General features: G+C 45.9%; 1 protein-coding gene across 3 annotated transcripts in view; it reads left to right on the top strand.

Annotated features, from left to right (window-relative positions):
* The window catches only part of PLA2G7 (phospholipase A2 group VII), a 58,970-nt gene extending 40,590 nt beyond the window's left edge, over positions 1-18,380 (top strand). For all 3 annotated transcript variants that reach the window (XM_088467269.1, XM_088467268.1, XM_088467267.1), the window contains 5 exons: positions 1,599-1,712; positions 1,899-1,990; positions 4,892-5,062; positions 7,956-8,104; positions 15,237-18,380. In XM_088467269.1, the coding sequence (XP_088323395.1) occupies positions 1,599-1,712; positions 1,899-1,990; positions 4,892-5,062; positions 7,956-8,104; positions 15,237-15,349 (639 nt within the window). In that variant the 3' untranslated portion in view covers positions 15,350-18,380. The remainder of the gene's footprint in view (positions 1-1,598; positions 1,713-1,898; positions 1,991-4,891; positions 5,063-7,955; positions 8,105-15,236) is intronic.
* Positions 18,381-21,349: the final 2,969 nt, after the last annotated feature.

The following is a 21,349-nucleotide window of genomic DNA, read 5'->3' as shown; positions in this document are numbered from 1 at the left end:
TAATAAATAGAGAAAGCCCTCCTAGTTAGGGGAGTTAGGAAACGTAGACGATATAGGGGGTTAAACCAGTCCAAAGCAGAATAGGTATGTATGGCAGAGGTTATATCAGTTAACCAATCAAATCTCTAGCAAATGGTGCCTCATTAATTTTAGCCAGACCTCATGAATATAAGTCATGAAGTGCCTCAGTGATGTCACTATTTCGATTAAACATGGCCGTTAAGAGCAGTGATAAGTCCAGGTAAGGGGCGCGTGAGCAAATCAGGGCGAGGTGGCCAGGTCCCCCCCCCCCCCCCCCCCAATAAAAAAAACATTTAAAAAGTACAATGCGAAGCGGCACCACAAGCCGGGAAGGGGGGTGGATTTGTCCCTCTTGGCTACAGAGCAGGTCCCGGGGGGAGGAGGGGGTGATCAATTTGATGCCTCCTCCATAACACTTGCAGGGAGAGAGAGGAGGCACAGAATTAGCCAGCCTCTCTAACTCTTCCACTGCAGTCTCCTCTCTCACTGCCCAATGTGCTACTGACCCGGGCCCCACCAGCCGTCCGGGCCCAGGTAAGAAGTACCTGTTCATTCACCTCCCCCCCCACTGCCCCGCCAGTGACTTGATATGGATGAGCAACATCAGTTTTCCTTGCTGTAACAGTGTTAAACGTACATTCATTAACTCCCCTCATAGCTTCCCTGCACTGTAGCACCGCTTATTGAGTCTTCCCATAGAACTCTATGATACACTACCTACCCTTTGTGATTCTAAATGCTGCAGAACTATGACATAAAGCAAAGTGAAATTTGGAAAGTGGCCGAGTACCGTTCTATTGTTCTATTGGCTTACAGAATTTTTTTGGACTGTCAGCATTAAAGTGTGTTTGATAGTTTTTAGGACTGTCAATAAAATGCTTACAATGAATGCTGGCTGTGTATAAAAGTCTAATAATAAAGTGCTTTCCTATGGAGACCTCCTAAAGAAGTTTAAGGGGGGTTAATTGAGGATTATACCTAATTATGTAATTAAAAACTGTGTGTGTGTGTGTGTGTATATATATATATATATATATATATATATATATATAATACTTGTGCTATCCCACAGTGTTATTTTACAATTTACATGGTATACTTGGCAGCACAGAGGGTGTAGTGGTTAGCATTACTGCCTCACAGCACTGAGATCGTGGGTTCGCACCACATCCCTACCTGTGTGGAGTTTGTATGTTCTCCTTGTGCTCCGGTGGGTTTCCACCGGGTCCTCCGGTTTCTTCCCACATTCCAAAATATACTGGTAGGTAGTGTGTAAGTATGTGTGCATGTGATAGGGAACGTAGATTGTAAGCTCCACTGGGGCAGGGACTGATGTGAAATGACCAAATGTTCTCTGTAACGTGCTGCAGAATATGTGTGCGCTATATAAGTAACTGGTAATAATAATATACTGTATGAAATAGATGTAACATTCAATGTTATGTAATTTACAGTGGATATGAGGTACAAAGGCATAGGATTGTCCATATATCTGGTGCTTACTCTGAATCCAGTCTATTTGATATTTAGGTGAAATGCGTTGCTTACTGAGCCTGGTTTCTTTTGTGTACGCGCAGGTTCAGAAGAGAGTGGACGAATGTTTGCGAGCCCTAGACCTTATGCTGGATATCAATGCTGGGAAACCAGTCACCAATGCCTTACCATCCAACTTTGACTGGCGGCTGTTAAAGGTGGGTACAAAACAAGACCAGGGTTAATGAAACGCGTTAAGGAACACCAGTCACCAGCACACAGCAGAGACAGAAACTATGCATACTGTATTCATAGCTGGAGAGTTCTTGGTCACTTACCTCTAATGCAGAATACAGAGATATATAACGCTAGTTATAACCTTCAACTCTTTCTTCTGCATTAAGGACTCCATTGACATCCAAAGAGTGGCGGCGGTTGGACATTCTTTTGGGGCTGCAACAGCAATCAAAGCTCTTGGCAAGGATACGCGGTTTAGGTAAGTAGTTCTCCAGAAATGATCAACTGTCTTATACACATCAGGTTCCTAACATCGTACTTATACTGATGGAGTGCTGCCGACTGAATAGCCACATTCACCGCACGATACAGAATATTAATTAGCTAAATCTATTCAATTATTATCATAGTAAATTACTTACAAGATCCATGAGTGTAATACTAACGCCTATATCAAACAGTACAAGACTATGTAAAAGATTTCCAGTGAATTACTGGAATTCTTATACAGACATAAATTAGCGATATTAAGCCTATAAGATGTCACCAAAGGGTTGTAGTGCCGGTCAAAGATCAAGTGCGCTGACCTCTTTGACCCTTATAATACATAATTGCCATAAACAGGCTCATATTACATTATATTATATATTGTACTGCAGATAACAGAACCCATTAATTCTATTATGTTGTATGTTCCATGCCCTGTATGAAAGAATTTGGCCTACAGCTCTATCTTGTGAATGGCCACGGGAACCGCAGACAGCGATTTATATATTGTGCACGTATCGTTTAGTATAGGATACATTATCTCCGGGTTCGGTATGTTTTGTCGACATTCATCATGTCAGCATGAGAATGTCCACACGCAGCATGTTGGCACTGATGAATGTCAACATGTTCAGAATCTCAACAAAACAGCAGGTTCTGATGGTGCAGCAACCACTTACCTCCTATCAGCTCTGGCGGTGCAGCAACCACTTACCTCCTATCAGCTCTGGCGGTGCAGCAACCACTTACCTCCTATCAGCTCTGGCGGTGTAGCAACCACTTATCTCCTAACAGCTCTGGCGTTGCAGCAACCACTTACCTCCTATCAGCTCTGATGGTGCAGCAACTACTCACCTCCTATCAGCTCTGGCGGTGCAGCAACCGCTTACCTCCTATCAGCTCTGGCGGTGCAGCAACCGCTTACCTCCTATCAGCTCTGGCGGTGCAGCAACCGCTTACCTCCTATCAGCTCTGGCGGTGCAGCAACCGCTTACCTCCTATCCGCTCTGGCGGTGCAGCAACCGCTTACCTCCTATAAGCTCTGGAGGTGCAGCAACCGCTTACCTCCTATCAGCTCTGGTGGTGCAGCAACCTCTTACCTCCTATCAGCTCTGGTGGTGCAGCAACCGCTTACCTCCTATCAGCTCTGGTGGTGCAGCAACCGCTTACCTCCTATCAGCTCTGGTGGTGCAGCAACCACTTACCTCCTATCAGCTCTGGTGGTGCAGCAACCGCTTATCTCCTATCAGCTCTGGCGGTGCAGCAACCACTTACCTCCTATCAGCTCTGGTGGTACAGCGGAGACTCCCGGGTCCGACAATGTCAGGGGATGGGGCGTTCCAGTATGCTAAACCCTCACCCTAAAAATCCCCCCACAGCCTAACCCTAACCCCCCCAACCCTAATGTCAGCATTCTACAGAATGTCAACATTTCAGGCATCGATATTGTGAACCAGTCGACATTCTGCAAGACTTGACATGTTCCATGTCGACATTTCAACAATGGTATCATAACTGTCAACATCCCATTATCTCCTATAGGGCCGTAACTAGGGTGGTGCGACCACACACCGCAGGGTAGGGGTCGCTGTTTGGTCCTGTCAGTTTTCTGTATATTATAATTTTCACTTGCAGCTTCCTCTTCTTTTATCCCCAGCATCTCCTGGTCTCCCCTATTTCTTCCCTGGGTCCTTCCCATGAGGCCATGGTCCTTTTGTGGGTGTGCGTCTTATTTGAAAAATATGGGGGGGGGGTAAATGCTCTTTCTGGCACAGGGCACCAAAAACTCTAGTTACGGCTTTGATCTCCTATCTAATGTACAGAAAGATGTATATTACTGTTCCTAATGAATAGTGAACTGATGACATCACAGCCCATCATATATACAGCTATTATAAGAGTGTATTCCCCGTAAGACTTACGGCACACTGGAGCCTTTATCATACAAAAATGGGAAAACAATGTATTCATTCATCAGCCCCAGTGGCATCCAATCAGATTCCTAGCTTCCTCCACACCTGTTGGCTGAATGGCTACAGCAGTGTCACAGAGGGAAGGAATAATAACTTTATTTAGCTGGCGCTTTGCTATAGAGGCAGCCGTAGACACCAGGCAGAATCCTATTGGAGAACACCTTACCTTGCTTGTCAATTAAACCCGCGCCATTCTTGGTCCCAGTCTGAGCAGAGCTAGGGATAGAATTACTAAGGTGCAGTATCCCTGATTCAGAGCCGGATGCTATGACAGAGCGCTCGCTCAGAATCAGGGCCGGGCTATTTATTTTTTGGATCGGCCTCCTGGCCGCTCGCATAGCTGTGGGTGTCCACCCACAGCTATTGCGAGCGGCCATGATGATGGTCGCGATGGTTAAGACCATCGCAACCATCGGGCTTGCGACGAGACCCTTGTGGTAGGGTCTCGTGGCCGCAAGCCCCAGACAGCTTTCGGCTCAAATTGAGCCGGAAGCTCTCCACTGACATCACTTGTGATGTCAGTGGGGCCGCCCCCAAACGGTAGGCGTTCCTTCGGGAACGCCTCCGTTTGGCCGGCCACGCCCCCGGCCTGCCTACTAAAGGGGGCGAGCTGTCACTCACCATCGGCAGCTCGTCCCCTTTGTTGCGAGACCCAGAGCGACGGAGTGCCCGTGGGCCACCATCGACCTGGTTGCGAGCGCTCAGCGCTTGCGACCGGGTCTGAATCAGGCCCTGTGTGTTTAGCATGTATTTCCTTAGTAAATTTACCACCTACTCTACTTACAGTCCAGAAAAATACAGGACTTTATATGTCACAAAGGAAACACCCGGCCAGCAGTGTGAATAACGCAATAGGTCATTATACAGTGCGGGACTCTGAGCATGGCGTGGTGTAACCGGACTGTCCTCCCTGTTTGTAGGTGTGCTGTGGCTCTAGATGCCTGGATGTACTCTCTGAGGGACGAGATGCTCTCCGTCATCCACCAGCCAGTCTTGTTTGTCAACTCGGAAAAGTTCCAGTGGGTGGAGAACGTACGGATTATGAAAAGAATGGATTCCACCAGCGTGGAGAGAAAGATGATCACTATCATGTAAGTTTATAATGCGGGAGTGTGGATCAGGAAGACGGGAAAACGCTCGGGGTTGCTCAGTTTTTGCATATTTCTGTACGAGCCTGAAGAGTAATGTGGGTATGGAGGATGTATAGATGGAGCGGGTTTTATCACAGACGTCTCCTTATCTCTCATTACACCTTAAGTGATTTCCGAGATGGCATAATATGAGATGTCACTTGGACATTAATCATGCTAGGTCTATATAAATGTATGGGTTTGTGTGTGTGCTCTGGATATGCAAATGGCACCAAAGTCTAGTGATTATTTTATGTTTGGACACCCTGTGCTGGGGGACCCTGCTCCTTCCACTATATAACTCTGTCTGTATATTCCTGCTGCCTCCATTCCCCTCCTCACATCATGTCACTGCCCTGGTCACATACAGCCCTGTCCTCACTAGCACATCACTCATCTCCTGATATACTCTGTGCTGCTGGGGACCCTGCTCCTTCCACTATATAACTCTCAGTTTGTGGTGTCCTGCTGCCTCCATTCCCCTCCTCACATCATGTCACTGCCCCGGTCACATACAGCCCTGTCCTCACTGACACATCACTCATCTCCTGATATAGTCTGTGCTGCTGGGGGAACCTGCTCCTTCCACTATATAACTCTCAGTTTGTGGTGTCCTGCTGCCTCCATTCCCCTCCTCACATCATGTCACTGCCCCTGTCACATGCAGCCCTGTCCTCACTGACACATCACTCATCTCCTGATATAGTCTGTGCTGCTGGGGGAACCTGCTCCTTCCACTATATAACTCTCAGTTTGTGGTGTCCTGCTGCCTCCATTCCCCTCCTCACATCATGTCACTGCCCCTGTCACATGCAGCCCTGTCCTCACTGACACATCACTCATCTCCTGATATAGTCTGTGCTGCTGGGGGAACCTGCTCCTTCCACTATATAACTCTCAGTTTGTGGTGTCCTGCTGCCTCCATTCCCCTCCTCACATCATGTCACTGCCCCTGTCACATGCAGCCCTGTCCTCACTGACACATCACTCATCTCCTGATATAGTCTGTGCTGCTGGGGGAACCTGCTCCTTCACTATATAACTCTCAGTTTGTGGTGTCCTGCTGCCTCCATTCCCCTCCTCACATCATGTCACTGCCCCTGTCACATGCAGCCCTGTCCTCACTGACACATCACTCATCTCCTGATATACTCTGTGCTGCTGGGAGACCCTGCTCCTTCCACTATATAACTCTCAGCCTGTGGCTTCCTGCTGCCTCCATTCCCCTCCTCACATCATGTCACTGCCCCTGTCACATGCAGCCCTGTCCTCGCTAACAGGGCCAGATTAAGGCTTGTGGGGGCCCTGGGGCAGCTAAGTTGTGGGGGCCTCCACCAAGCCTACCCTCCCGCGCCACACGGAACCTACCCCCACCCTCCCTGATTACTTACCTTCTGGCTCTGTGTTGTGAATGCAGCAGCACAGTCAGGGCTGCTGCATAGAGTGCAGAGTGGCTACTGAGGCCCCACATCAGTGATCAGTGTCGCGGATAGGATGTGTCACGTGATGCTGATGAGGGGACTTGGGAGCCACTCTGTGCTCTATGCGGCAGCGCTGACTGTACTGTTGCATTCAGAACACAGCTCAGCCCCCATCCGGGAACAGGGTACACTGTGTGGGCAGGGGCAAATACAGGATTTTCTGGGGGGGGGTCTACATACACTAATATATATATCTATATATATATATATATTTTTTTTTTTATTTAATTTCTTTATGCACGTGTGCATTAAACATGCGCACGCACACACACACACACATATATATATGTAGCAAACGTATATAATATACTGTATACACACATATACAGTATACACACACAAATACACATACTAACACATATACAGTATACACGCAAACACATACATATACAGTACACACACAAACACATACACACATATTCAGTATAAACACACACAAACCCATACATACACGTATACAGTATACACAAACACATATACAGTATACACACACATAAACACATACATATACAGTATACACACACAAACACATACATACACACTAACACATATACAGTATACATACACACATACAGTATACACACACAGACACATACACACACACTAACACATATATACACATTAACACATACACAATAAAACAGTAGATATACACACTTACTTTTTATGCAGCTGCTGTTCACATCCTTAGGCTCCGCCCCCTCACGCCGTAATGCCGCTATTCGCGGGTCACTTGGGGGCGGGGCTTGTCGTATTGGCTCTGCCCCCTCCAGCCACGGTAGCAGGGGGAATTGGTCTGTCAGGGGGGTTTCTAGCTACTCAGAAACCCTCCCTGCGTGCTGGGGGCACCTCTGTGTGTGGGGGCCCCGGGACAACCGCCCCTGTCTCCACCCCCCCCCCCTTAATACATCCCTGCTCACTAACTCATCACTCATCTCCTGATATACTCTGTGCTGCTGGGGAACCCTGCTCCTTCCACTATACAGTTCTGTTTGTGGCTTCCTACTGCCTCCATTCCATTCCCCTCCTCACATCATGTCACTGCCCCTGTCACATGTAGGGTTAGGTTTAGGGTTCCGGTGGGGGGGCTCAGGGTTAGGCACCCCCCCCCCGGTGGTTAGGTTTAGGCTAGGGGGAGGGAGGGTTAGGCACCCCCGGGGGACTTAGGTTGAGATGGCGGGGAAAGGGGGGGTTAGGTTTAGGCACAGGGGGGGGGAGGTTAGGGTTAGGCACCCTAAAGGAAGCCGGCGGTGTAACATATGTATTCCATTTGTACATATGCACATTTATAATCAGACTGTAATGTGTATACAGGGTTATAGAGGCACTATATACTATACTGGTTTCATGTTACTCTCCTGTTCTCTCCATAGGGGCAGCGTGCACCAGAGTTTCCCAGACTTCACCTTCCTGACTGGTTACTTGATAGGGAAGATATTTAAGTTAAAAGGAGAAATCAACCCGTATGCTGGGATGGATATAGTTATTAATGTGACATTAGCCTTCTTGCAGCGTCATCTAGGTGAGTAGACACAGACATCGGGAAGCAGATAGGATAACCGGCTTACCGACATCCGGTGTGTTCTGCAAATACAGAGACAGCACAGTCCAGGCTGCACAGGTTGTATACAGAGCCAGCTATACAGTATGCAGGTCACTTCTGTCAGAGGATATTCATGAACACCATGTGTGGTGGGGGTCATTTTATTGGACTCGTCTAATAAATCAGGTATCATATGTGACATGCTGGTGAGGGGCATTTAGGAGATAGTATAGAATATAATATGGTAACTTTAGATCTGAGTTTACCCATCTACTTTTGCCTTAAAACAAATTACTGGTTTAAATTTAGTGGCTATATCACTGATATTACACCCGTGCCAGCAAATCGGAGCCTATTACATATAACCCTAAGATTTCCTAGGGTATTGTCATTGCAGAACATTGCGTCCCTGATGCAGGGCTGAACTGATTACAGAATGCAAGTTTCTGCAGTTGGCATGTGAATGTCCGCATATAGTTACGTGTGCGCAGTGCGGCTCTTATTACGGCCATCCTGTGTACAACTATCCATCGGCCCCAAATGAGCACTTTGGCGGTAGGGACACTTACAGTGGTGCTAGAAAGTATGTGAACCCTTCTGCATTTTCTGCATAAACGTGCTCCGTTCTTCATCTAGGTTGCAGGTTCTCAAACGCGGTCCTCAGGTCCCCAAACAGTTCATGTTTTCCAGGTCTCCTCACAGAATCACAAGTGAAATAATTAGCTCCACCTATGGTTCTTTTAAAATGTGTCAGTGGGTAATGACTACACCTGCTGGGTGACCTGGAGAACGTGACCTGTGTGGGGTCCTGAGGACCGAGTTTGAGAACCTCTGATCTAAGTCATAACAATTAACACAACCCAATAAATCAAATAACAGAAAAATTATATGCTTTTTCTGTTAACTATTGATCAAAATGATCCAACATTAATAAATATCTTTGTTGGGACAGCAGATGTGAACCTCAAGTGCCAGCATGTCCGGACATTTAAAGGCCGGCTGGCACCTGCAAAAAATAAAACAAAAGACAGGACTTGGACACCAATTTTTTTTAAAGTATTTTAGTACATAAAAACAGCCCCACACTGCCCTCGTTCACCAATCTAATTCCCACAATATTATTATTTATTACCTGTTATTTATATAGAGCACACATATTCCGCAGCGCTTCACAAAGAATATTTAGCCATATGAAGGGGTCATGTCCTCTGCTTTCCAAGTAGCGTCCCGAAATTTGGCAATGCAAAAAAACAGTACTGGAGCCCCATCGCGAATGTGTCACTCTTCATAGGAATGGATGGTGATGCTCTGATTGAGAACAGCGCGTCCCTATTCATTCCTATGGAGAGTGACCTCTCATTCACGACGGGCCTACATTTGGAGCAATAGCGTCAGAGAACATGACCCTTTCATAATAGGTAGCTGGTTCAATGTTCTAATGTCGTCATTTGGTCGTTTTTACATCGGTTTTGCCTTTAGTAAATGGGTGGATTGGAAAACTGTCTGGAAAACAAACTAGACCTTTAGTAAATGTACCCCCTGGACCTTGACTTGTCCATTCCAAAATGCGAAGGTTCTTCTGCTTCCTGACTTGTGTTATTAGGGTCATTGCCTTGCTAGAAGATCCATCGTCTGTTGATCTTCAATTCATAGGCGGACACCCTGACATTGTCCACATTTCATAGTCCCATCAATAATAGCAAGCCGTCAAGCAAAACAGCCCCAAACCACCGTGTCTCATGGTTGGGAACAGATTCCAATGTCGGAATGGAGCGTTTGGTCTTCTCTATGCCTATTTAAGACAAAGTTATATTTTAGATTTCAGAACATTCGCCCAGTGGTCTTCTGGTTCCTCCAGGTGGTCTTTAGCAGATTTTAAATGTGCAGCAATGTTCTTCTTGGAGACCAGTAGCTTCCACCTTGCTGTCCTCCCATTCACACTATTCCTGTCCATCCTTTACCTGACACTGTACACTAAAAACAAGAGAAGCCTGTAGAGCCTGGGACTCTCTTGGAATATTATATGCTTTGCTCTTCGAGTGATATTCGTTGGATGACCACTGCTGAGGAGAATAACATTGGTGTCAGGGGCAGAACTATGGGAGACAATGGAGGCGCCTGCCGCCGGGCTCCAGCTCTGAAGGGGCACCTCCTCCATTGCCCACAACATATTCACCCCACTTAGGGCTGTAACTATGTACCTGGAGTGTACTGTCACGGCTGCCCAATACATGGCACCCCTTCCCACCACCTGAGAAGCCACCATACACTAGTGGAGAGCTCCATGTCATACCATTTACTGCCACCTTTATCTATAGCTTGTCTGCATGCCAATTGCTACATTACAGTGTCAGCGGCTGTGGCAGGGGGGCACCAAATTATAACTTGCCTCCGGGCATCTGGGATGAACTTACGCCACGGATTGGTGTTGAGTTTTCTCCATGTGTACAATATCTGCCTGACAGTGGTTTGGTGAAGGCCAAAGACTTAAGAAACTGTTTTGTAATTGCTTCAAGCCTGATGAGCATCAGTAGCTATTTCTCAGGTCCTCATTAATCTCCTTGGATTGATGCATGACACGCAGTCACATACCTGTGTAGTGAAGACTCTGGTTTATGTGTTGTTTAAATCGAACTGGAACACCCAAACACACACACCCGATTGTCATCCCATTCACTGACACAGTCCCCTTAACTGAACTGTTGAGGTTCACGTACTGTGGGCCTAATTCAGCAGTGCTCTGCTGACTGCAGATTCCCGATGTTCGGGAATCTGCGCAGGGGAGCCCGCACGCAAACTGTCAGTAATTGACAGTCTGCTGCCGTTTGGGGGCGGGGAGGAAGCGGCGATGCCCTCCATTTCCCGAAACGGAGGCAAGTCACCGCTGTTGTGGGGGAGGGAAGAAGCCGGGATCTCCGTTGGCTGGCAGTGATTTCCTGGCCCCTTCCTCTAAACTGCGACGGCTGGCTGCGAGACCACATGGGTCACCGCAGCCGGCCGATAGTGCGCTCCTGCTGCATTACCATATCTGCAAGCATCGCAATTGCAAAGCTGCCTGCGTGCATACATCATATATCTATAGCCTGTGTGCATACATCATATATATATATATATATTGTGATAGGATCACTGGTAAAGTGGTCTGTGGCAGGTACATTTGTCCCAGATTCTCACTTCTGGAAGTTGTGGGAAAGCCGTTTTGTTCCAGAAGTGAACAACCCCGACCCATTTGAGAAGGTTGTCGATGTAGTGGAGGAGGGAGTTTCTTCTGAGTCAGAGTTATTCCCTTTTTCTACTATGATTAGCGAACTAGAGAATGCGGAGCGTGAGGGTGGCTCGCCAACTGATGTGCCTCCCACTGAGGTGGGAAGTGTTGTTGGGCCAGTGGATCGTCTGCCTGATTTAGAGGTCAGAAGAGAGGTCTTTGCCGTGGAGCAGTTGAATGACCCTACTTTGGTAAAAGCCAGGGAGAATGTAAAAGTAGTTGATGGTAAACCCATAGACCCTGATAGTCCTTTGTCCTATCCCCACATGGCAATGTGTCAGGATTTGTTATATCAGGTGACTAAGAAGGGGGAAGATATTGGGGAACAACTAATAGTTCCCAAAGCCTACAGAAGAACAGTGTTGGATCTGGCCCATGGTCATATAACGGCAGGCCATCTAGGGGTAGAGAAAACCACTGAGCGAATAATGCAGAGGTTTTTCTGGCCCGGGCTTCATAAAGAGGTATCTGACTTTTGCGCATCCTGCCCTGAGTGTCAGTATCATGCTCCCAGACCACATTTTAAGGGTCCACTAGTTCCATTGCCTATTATAGAGGTGCCGATAGTGAGAGAGCACCTGGAACAGGCTCAACAGGCACAGCAGAGGGTATACAACCGCAATGCTTGGTTACGCAGCTTTGTTCCTGTGGACAGAGTGTTAGTGTTGGTTCCCACTGTGGAAAATAAACTTTTGGCTAAACGGCAAGGGCCCTTTGAAATCTTAGAAAGAGTGGGACAGGTCAATTACAAAGTTTACCAGCCGGGGAAAAGAAAGCCGGAACAGATATACCATATAAATCTGTTAAAGCCCTGGAAAGATAGAACGGTACTGTCGGCTGTCCGAGCCCCTCCAGTAAAACCAGGGCCCTTAGTTCCTGAAGTGACAGTGGCAAAAACCCTGTCGGCAATTTAACAACAAGAGGTCAAGGAGTTTCTGATCAGAAATAGGGTGCTGTTCTCTGACGTACCTGGGAAAACCTCGGTCGTTAAACATGACATCATCACTGACCCAGGGGTTAAAGTTAATCTAAAACCCTATAGGTTACCAGAAGCACAAAGAGAATCGGTGTCGAAAGAAATTAAAAATATGCTAGAGTTAGGGGTTATTGAAGAATCACATAGTGAATGGTCAAGTCCCATTGTGTTGATTCCAAAGCCCGACGGGAGTGTGCGTTTCTGCAATGACTTCCGAAAGTTGAACAGTGTTTCAAAATTCGATGCCTACCCGATGCCACAGTGGAGAAGGAGGCGTTGGCAATAAAGTGGGCGTTAGAGGCTCTCAGGTACTACTTGGTTGGAAGAAAGTTCAAATTGACCACTGACCATGCCCCTTTGAAGTTGATGTCCAGAAATAAGGACAGTAAGGCGAGAATTACGAGATGGTTCTTGGCGTTACAAACTTTTAAATTTTCAGTGGAACACAGGCCAGGAAGCCAGCTGGCCAATGCAGACGCGTTGTCACGCGTTCATTGTTTGGGGGCTTCAGTTGTTCCGCCCCACAGGTCGAAACATAGGGGGGGATATGTGATAGGATCACTGGTAAAGTGGTTGGGGCAGGTACATTTGTCCCAGATTCCTGTCTTGTGTGTTTTAAACCCCCAGGAGAAAGTCTGCAGTGTAGCAGGCTTGAGTCTCGGCTTTTTGAAAAGCCGGTTTGGGACCTGGGGGTTGTGGGTGAGAGGAGAGGGAGGGCTCCACCCACGGCCACTCCAGGTTTTGGGCCTTGCAGCCTGGTAACAGGCTTGTTAGGGTTTCCACCTGAGAGTGGCCAATATAAGCCTAGTGTGTTTAGGCTGAGTGTCTCACCTGGGAGAGCAGGCAGGGAGTTTGCTCAGAGACACTTGAAAAATCTATTTGTAAGTACTGTGCTGTGCTTTTGTTGCTGGTGAGGGCATTAGGCCCTGCCAGGTTCTGGTAGTGAGGGAACCACCTGTGAAGTTAGTGCCCCGACAGGGCTAGGATTTATGTTTTCTTTATGTTATTTCTGACATTGTACAATAAAGACTGGCGCCGACCAGCTTGTACTTGCATCCAGACTGGTGTGCTGCTTCCCTGCTGCTGTGTGTGTGTGTGTGTGTGTGTAAGGAAGGAGTCCTCTACCCAGGAGAGGGACCCCCTAACCTGACTGTGTCACAATATATATATATATAGCCTGTGTGCATACATCATATATCTATAGCCTGCGTGCATACATCATATATCTATAGCCTGCGTGCAGCTTTGCAATTACAATCCTTGCAGAATCAGGCCGTGTCTGACAAAAATAAATGAAAAAGTGTGCAATCTTTTGCGTTCTATTGGATTTGGTTTTCTTGTGTCTGTATGTGTGTGTATGTATGTATATGTATATATATATATATATATATATATTTATTTATGACTTAGTTGAGGATCTGAGCACATTTTGGGTTACGCTTGTACAGAAATTCTGAAAACCTTCTAGGACAGGTTGTGTTCTCAGCAATGTTAGATGTGTTGGGAAAATGAAAGCTAGTAATCTATTATGACACTTGGAGACTAAGGGGTCTATTTACTGAGCTGTGGGTCTCATTCAGAGCCGCTCGTAAGCGGCCGTTCGCTCGTTCCGAGCGATGTTCGCACATCTGCGCATGCGTACGGTTTGTAATACTCATGCGTGAACCAGTCAGTGCGGCCGAAAATCGTTTGTTCGCTAAATAGCGAATGCCTACTTTGAGTGACAGGAGGAGGCGTATGTGGGTGGTAACAGGGGATGGTGCTTGAAAACGGGGAGTAGAATTCAGAACGCAGGCGTGCTTAAAGGTCAAAACGGGCATTTTAAGGGTGTGCATAATTAAAACAGCAGCGTCATTGACCACGTCACTGGGTTATTTTATAGTCAGAACTGCTCGCAATATAGCGGTAGGAAAAACCAGCCACAATAGTAGCGAGCAGTTCATACGCTGTTCGATGTACTCGATTAATCAAATAAATAGTGGACATGACGTATGGTGCGAGCGGCCAGGGGGCGTATTTTTCAAAATTACGACCGCAAGTTTTGTTCGCTCGTTCAGACTTATAGGCGTCAACAGACAGCAAAGAGCGAACGGTTCATTTGAATAGCCACCCCTTTTTTCTGAACGAGCGAGCGCAAATAGCGTCCGGCTCTGAATCAGACCCTGTGTTAGGAGCTAAAGTAAACGGTGAGAAGGGACCACCCAATGACATGGCAGTTAGGAGCTATTGGCTGGTACCTTATCACTGTTCACTTGATCTCCTAACACAGCTTAGTAAATAGACCCCTAAGCAGCGGGAGCTAGCTTGGGTGGAGCAGCAGTTCACTTGTGATCATTTATTACTGCTATAATTAAATGTTAATCGCTCATGTGGGGTCAGATGCATTTGTGTATTAGCTACAGAAAGGTCTTATTTGAAGCCTCAAGAACTGACAATTTGTCCAAACTAGCTAATAAGTAGAGGAAACCATAGGGCTCAAGAACCTTGAGGTCCATCTACAGAATGACAGATCTCCGTACCTAACTCATTGTTCAAACGGAGTACGTAGGAGAACCATGAATGCCAATGTTGACTACAAAAGCAGCTAATGGGTCAAAGGGGATAAGAACCAAGTAGAGCCCTTGGGACGTGTCAATATATCGATCCTGAACTTTGATGAGGGTCGTATCAGTAGAACAGGCAGTAGGAATCAGAGATGTTATGTAACGCTCTAGAAAAAGAGACCAGAAGTGAGCTCACAGCCTTTTCAAGCAGTTCTGGAAGGAGGGAGACTGGTGTGACACTTGTAGGGTTTAGGACAGCTTTAGGCATTGGCTTCATGAGTGGAATCATGTTCTCTTTGTAAGTTCTTGTTTTATTTCCTTGACCAGGTCTGCAGAAGGATTTCCAGAAGTGGTATCCTCTCATCGAGGGTGAAGGAGAATTTGTTATTCCTGGAACCAACCTCAATCTACCTCCAACACAGACTGAGACCTCCAAATGACACACAGCAATACCGCATTACCAGTATTGTACCTCTCTGCCATCGCTACAGGCACCCAGCACTGACTGGTGGTGGAATCTTTACCTTGTACACCTAACATACTAATTGCCACGTTATTAGTGGCAAACCAGTGGAAATTTGTTTTGGGACTTTTTTTTTTTTTTTTTTTAAATAAGTTTTAACTTTTGTCCATCACAAATTGTCATTGGCTGAGGTGTCAGGTTATTTTACCCTGTTGGGTTGAACGGCGGAATCCCCGTGGTGGAGATTGTGACCGCATCCCATTTTACCGCTGGGTATTTGTAGAGTGGTTTATGATCCCTCCGCACTGACTATAATCTGCACCGTCGATGGTACTAGAACCCAGTGCTGCCTTAAAGACACCAAATGCTGAGGAAGCAGAACACTGTCGGCGTTGAGTCATAATGACTTCTATTGTTGGTATGAACTCCAAGATGTTTCTATTCTTTAATACGGTGCTCTTCTTCGTGGGACATGTGTTCCAGATACTACAGATGCCAACTTTACATATGATTGATTGCTGAAGAATACACTACAGTTACATAAGTGCTCATGATTGAAAACCAATGACTGCCTGTGTGTTCCTATAAGGTCTGTGCACATTCTGATAAGTGAATTTGTAGTATGAACATTAGCAGTTGGAAACGTGATCATCAGTAGAGCAATACAAACTTTGATGATACCACCGAACAGGGGAAGGGGGGAGTGGGGGTCAGGGACTAAAGCTAGGTACACACTATACAATTATTGGGCCCATTTGCCAAAAATCTGGTGATCGGCCTGATTTATTGTATAGTGTGTAAGCATGAGCTTTAGTACTCATAACCAAGCTGCGATCACTCAAACAGAACTGCCTCTAGCAGAAGCTTTAGGCAACCTATGGGTTTCCAGTGTGTGTCTTGTAGTCCTACAGTAGCTAAGCATGGGTTGTCCGCCTCCGGCTATAGAGATGATCGAAACAGTCCTTTAAGGATGGTCATGAAGCCATCATATTTTGTTTGTAAAGGGCAAGGCATTGGAATTGAAACGAGAGTTTAAACTTTTTGCTTTTCCACAAAATGTGAATATGCTGTGTACATAAATACTCCAAAAGAACAAGGTTTGTCCGTACAGACATATGATCACCTTCCTTCCCAATCAATAATATTTCACATTTACATGTGTTTATATATGTACAGGGAGGTGCACCTAGGAACAATAAGTCACATAACAAAGACAAAATGTTCCATTACTCAGTCCATGAGTACTCGCCCCATAAAGGAACACTTTTTCTTAGTTACATAAATACTCCATAAGTACTAAATACCAGTGTTTCTTTTCTGGGAGTAACTGTGCGTAGTAAAGGCACTTTTCATTTTTTGTATGATCCTATACATTTTTATAACTAGTTCCAGAACCAGATCAGTGAAATATTTTCAGAAATGAATAAAATAGGCTTCTGGAGACTTATCCAGAGTAAGGAAACTACTACAAGCCTTCTATCAACTTGTAACTTTGTATGAATACTGGCACTTTTTTTTCCCCACAGACAAAAAGTACAGCTAAAAATAATTATATAAGCCGTGGTCAGTAACAATCAAGTCAGAACAATGGCTTTTCTTCATATTCAGGCAGTAATTCTGATTTAGAAAGGGATGCTGGGCATCTGTAATCCCCCATACTGTTGCCTGTGTTGTGCTCCCTTCTGACAGTATTTTCATTGGTTATAACATTTATATAATAATAATAATAAAAAAAAAAACTATAAGCACACCTTCAGTCTTGACAGACGAAGCATTATTTGTTACAAAAGGTGCAACGGAGAGCCTGGCACATGGCATGCCCATTTCTATTGGGTGGATGGGGTTAGTGTGGCACAAATGTTTTTAATGCGTCCCACGCAACTCAGGAGACACTCAATCACTTTGCAATTAGGTCTCAGCATCAGGCAAACTACAGTAGTTGCAGAAATAGGCTGGAAGATACATTTTTATTCTTTGATATTCTCTCACACTAAGGACTTTTATACATTTTAGTGATTGAAAGGAGCAATATTCTGTAAAAATAGGTGCTTCTCTGTATGTGGAGTTGTTCATTTTTCCTAAATTTTTGGATCCAATCTCCTATAGAATATTTTACGGAGGGTCATGTGATTACTACGGCAGCCAATGATGTAGTGGGTAGAGATGCTTTGGAACCTTCATTGCATACAAATCTGGCCCCACCTACTTCCTATCTCATCTTGTGACCACCACGGAGCTTGGCGACAGACTGGCTCAGACTAAGGGACATAATCATTATGTTAATTATCGGGGGGCTGAGCGGCCCCTAATTATTGACATTCCGAAAATCAGGTGTCTCCACGAATCTTTTCACTGTGTCTTTCGTAGCACTGCCGAGTAACCTGGGTCGATGCGATTCGTTCACGGCATAAGAGCTGGCGCATGAAGATGATCTCATCTCCAAGCGCCGGTTCCGCACGTGATGGCGGTGACGTCATCAATCCGGCAATAAGCCGTGTCGGGCCGCCAGTCTGAAAGAGGTCTCAGCCGGTCCGCTCTCGGGAATGGATCAATGCACAAAATCCCAGGTGTGACCGGGCGTTGCGATGTGAAAGGGGTACTAATCTCCAGGGAACAAGTATAAATTAAATGTTTCCAGGAGACAGACGTATTTTTGGAGCAGCAGCCTTAAGAAAGTAGTAATAGAACCTCCTTTGAAAAAATTAAAACGTATATGTGGGACTGCAAATTTCAATGAAAACATGGTAGATATTTATCTTGCATGACTAGTGTAAGTTTCTGTAGTAATATAATTGCCAGTATTGCAGTTACCTTCTCCACCTCAGGACTTTTCTACAATCAATAAATGGATCTTGTATTGCACTTTACAGCCGGTTTCACCTACTTGTTGCCAAGCCTGTCTGTAACCATGCCAGGTACACAGGGGTCAGTGTTCTTGGCATTGAGTGTGAGTATGAAGTATAATGACCAGGATGACTTTTGGAAAGAGTGTAATGATAAAATACCAATAAACCATTTTATGTCTGTATCTTAATTCACTAGGAGTTGTACCATGTCTGCATGGTCGGCGGTGTTTGGTGCCTGATTTATTATATTCCTTTAGTGGGGAAACTTTACACCTTTTGACTGACAATAGCAAATGATGACATAAATGGCACATCTGCAAAATAACCAGGAGGCTGCGGTCATTGGCTGCAGCGTGGCTTTTGCTGTAAACGATGGGTCACCGTCCTGCTGGATTATAAACCTTCTACCAAGTCCCAATTGTGATCCGATGGATAGTTTCTTCCATCCCTGCCATGGATGGCTGTAACGGTAATGTGCACACACACAACGATTTAGTAAATTAACGATTTTGGAAAATTATTTTCGTTCATTTTCTCAAGGGAAAATAGTTTACTAAAATCGTTCATTTACTAAATGTAATGAACGATTTTTTTTTGAACTACAAACGATTTTTGCATATTCCCTTACTGAAAATCGTTGAGTTTTTTCAGTCTGACTGAACTACAAACGTGAACGCGCACGAATGATAATCGTTCATCGTTTTAACTCAGAAAGTGAACGATTTTTTCAACGATTAAACGATAAACTATATTGTTAATTGTTCAAAAAATCGTTGTGTGTGTGTATGCACCTTTACAGCTGCCATAGGACTCATGGCGGCCTGCCGAACAAGTGGCAGATTAGGCCCATTACACAGCATGTGACTGCTACAGGGAATACTAAAAGCCGTTGTGGGTTTGAGTTCAAAACTGAATATGAAGTGCCAGGCCCCAGCCCGTTTTGCAGTTAATAATAATGCCGCTTTACATTTTGAGCAAAAAGGCATCGAGGAGACACCACCTTGTAAATATATCCCCCTGTGTTTTTGAACCGGGGTAGCGTGGTAAAACAATTCTTTAGCCATGGTTCTGCCACCCATGGGCACACCCGTTAAGCTCTCCTAGAGACTACTGCTAGAGACAAGAGTACCGCAGGAGAAGGCAGTTGCTGCCAGTGTAACGTCACAATATGACTGTACCACTTAGCAGATTCTTGGTCCTGATAGGGATATAGGATGAAATGGAACTTTGTCTATCTGTTACCAGTCTTTTTTTTTACGTGATATTTAATAACTCTGTGTACTAGCAACACTCCTCACAAGGAGGCGATCTTGGAGAGAGGCAGGGCTGGGGTACCAGCGATCCCTATGGTTTTGTTAGTAGAATATTCAGAACGTCAGGCGTAACGCTCAGTTTCTCACCGATCACTCCTGACACATCGCTGAACGTCCAATTGGAATTCAGACCCCAGACTGTGCAGCGCCTGCGCCAACACTTACTTATCCAAGCCTCTTCTGCCCCTATACGTTAATGAAATACTCCTGAGTGACAAACTGTGTCATAACCTAGGAAAATTAACTGGTTTAATGCAGAGGATCCCAAACTTTTCTGAATCACGGCGCCCTAGAGGATCAGCATTGTTTTCACGGCACCCCTAAGACAAAAGTTATTGAGAAATTTGGAAACAATTTAGTAAAGTGAAGTAAATTGTGCTGACCTGTCATTCTTAGGTTCAGTTATGTGATGGGGACAGGTTTGCACTTTTTTTTTGTCCACATATTTACATGGGTGCAGTAGTAGGTATTACCACCGGACGCATGTCTGGCGGTTCAAATCCCGACAGCGGCAGCCCGGCAAGGGTGAAAATCCCCGATCGTCCCTAAGGTAAGTATCGCTAACCTAATCTCCCCCTCCCCAACCCTCCCTTAGGGGTGCCTAACCCTAACCTCCCCAAGTGCCTAAACCTAACCCCCCCTTCTCCACCACCTAAACCTAAGTCCCCCAGGGGGGTGCCTAACCCTAACCCCCCCCCTAACCCTAACCTCCCAGGAGGAGTGCCTAACCCTAAGTCCCCCCCGGGAGCCCTAGACCTAACCCCAAGTGGCTGTCCGCGCCCGGCATCACTTCATTCGGTGTCTGGTTAATGACAGGCGTCTAAATTTAGACGCCTGTCATTAGTACCACGCCGGGATTAGAACGTCTGGAAGCCGGCGGTCGGGATTTAGACCATCTGCTTCCAAACTACATCCCATTTACATTACATTGCCATAAATAAATTGATTTGGTGTTGGACAGACAACCTGAGGCACCCCAGGGTGTCAAGGCGCACAGTTAGGGGACCACTGGTTTAATGTGTTTAAAGGTCAAGGTTGGTATCTTAGGGGTGAAACCCACACATAAAGGCCCCACATAATCACCAGCCATTTTTACTGCATATGGGACTGCAGACCCCGGCTGTGACATGCCCCGAAAACGGTCGCACCATGTCAACGTTTAAGTCATCCAGCTCCCCGCTAACCCAAACAGTCACTGTCCGTCAATCATTTTGCGAATAAATCCTTACTGCGAGCTACAGCGGTTATAGGAGTTGTCGCATTTGCAGATCAACGATAATCGCTCAACTGCATAAACATCAGCAATGGCCCATCCCTGAAACAGACGCAGGGTACAGAGAAGTAACCAAACTTATATAAGTTTCGATTTACCAATGAAAACACCCTAGAAAGGAGCATACTGTACCCAGGAATGTTCCGGTTGGGCTCGGGCTCCATACTGTAGAAATCCTACTTATACCGGTCGTTTTTAGCAGAGCAGGTCTCAGGGTTTCAACAGCTTATACGCAATCGGAATTAAGACAGGACCCAGATGTGATGTCATACAGGTGTCTGAGACCTCTTGGTGCACTCAGAGAGGAGGAGACCTGTATCTCTAGCCCAGCATTTGTTACATGAAAATAGCAACTAATGATCACAGGGAGCTGCCCTATAAATGCTTGCACACCCACAGGTGCGTCAAGACCATGTAAGCTTGTATCCAATTCTGTGTTTCTCCTGTACACTATGGACCGGACTGATAATTGTACGCAAGCCTGATGGATTCTGCACACAACTCCGATGGTGGCCGATCAGTGTATGCACAGTATCTGTACTGCG

Source organism: Taudactylus pleione, unplaced genomic scaffold (genome assembly GCF_031769625.1).
Source record: "Taudactylus pleione unplaced genomic scaffold, aTauple2 ptg000070l, whole genome shotgun sequence".
Lineage (NCBI taxonomy): Eukaryota > Metazoa > Chordata > Amphibia > Anura > Myobatrachidae > Taudactylus > Taudactylus pleione.
Note: the sequence above shows the minus strand (reverse complement) of the source record. Positions and strands in the feature narration are given on the sequence as shown.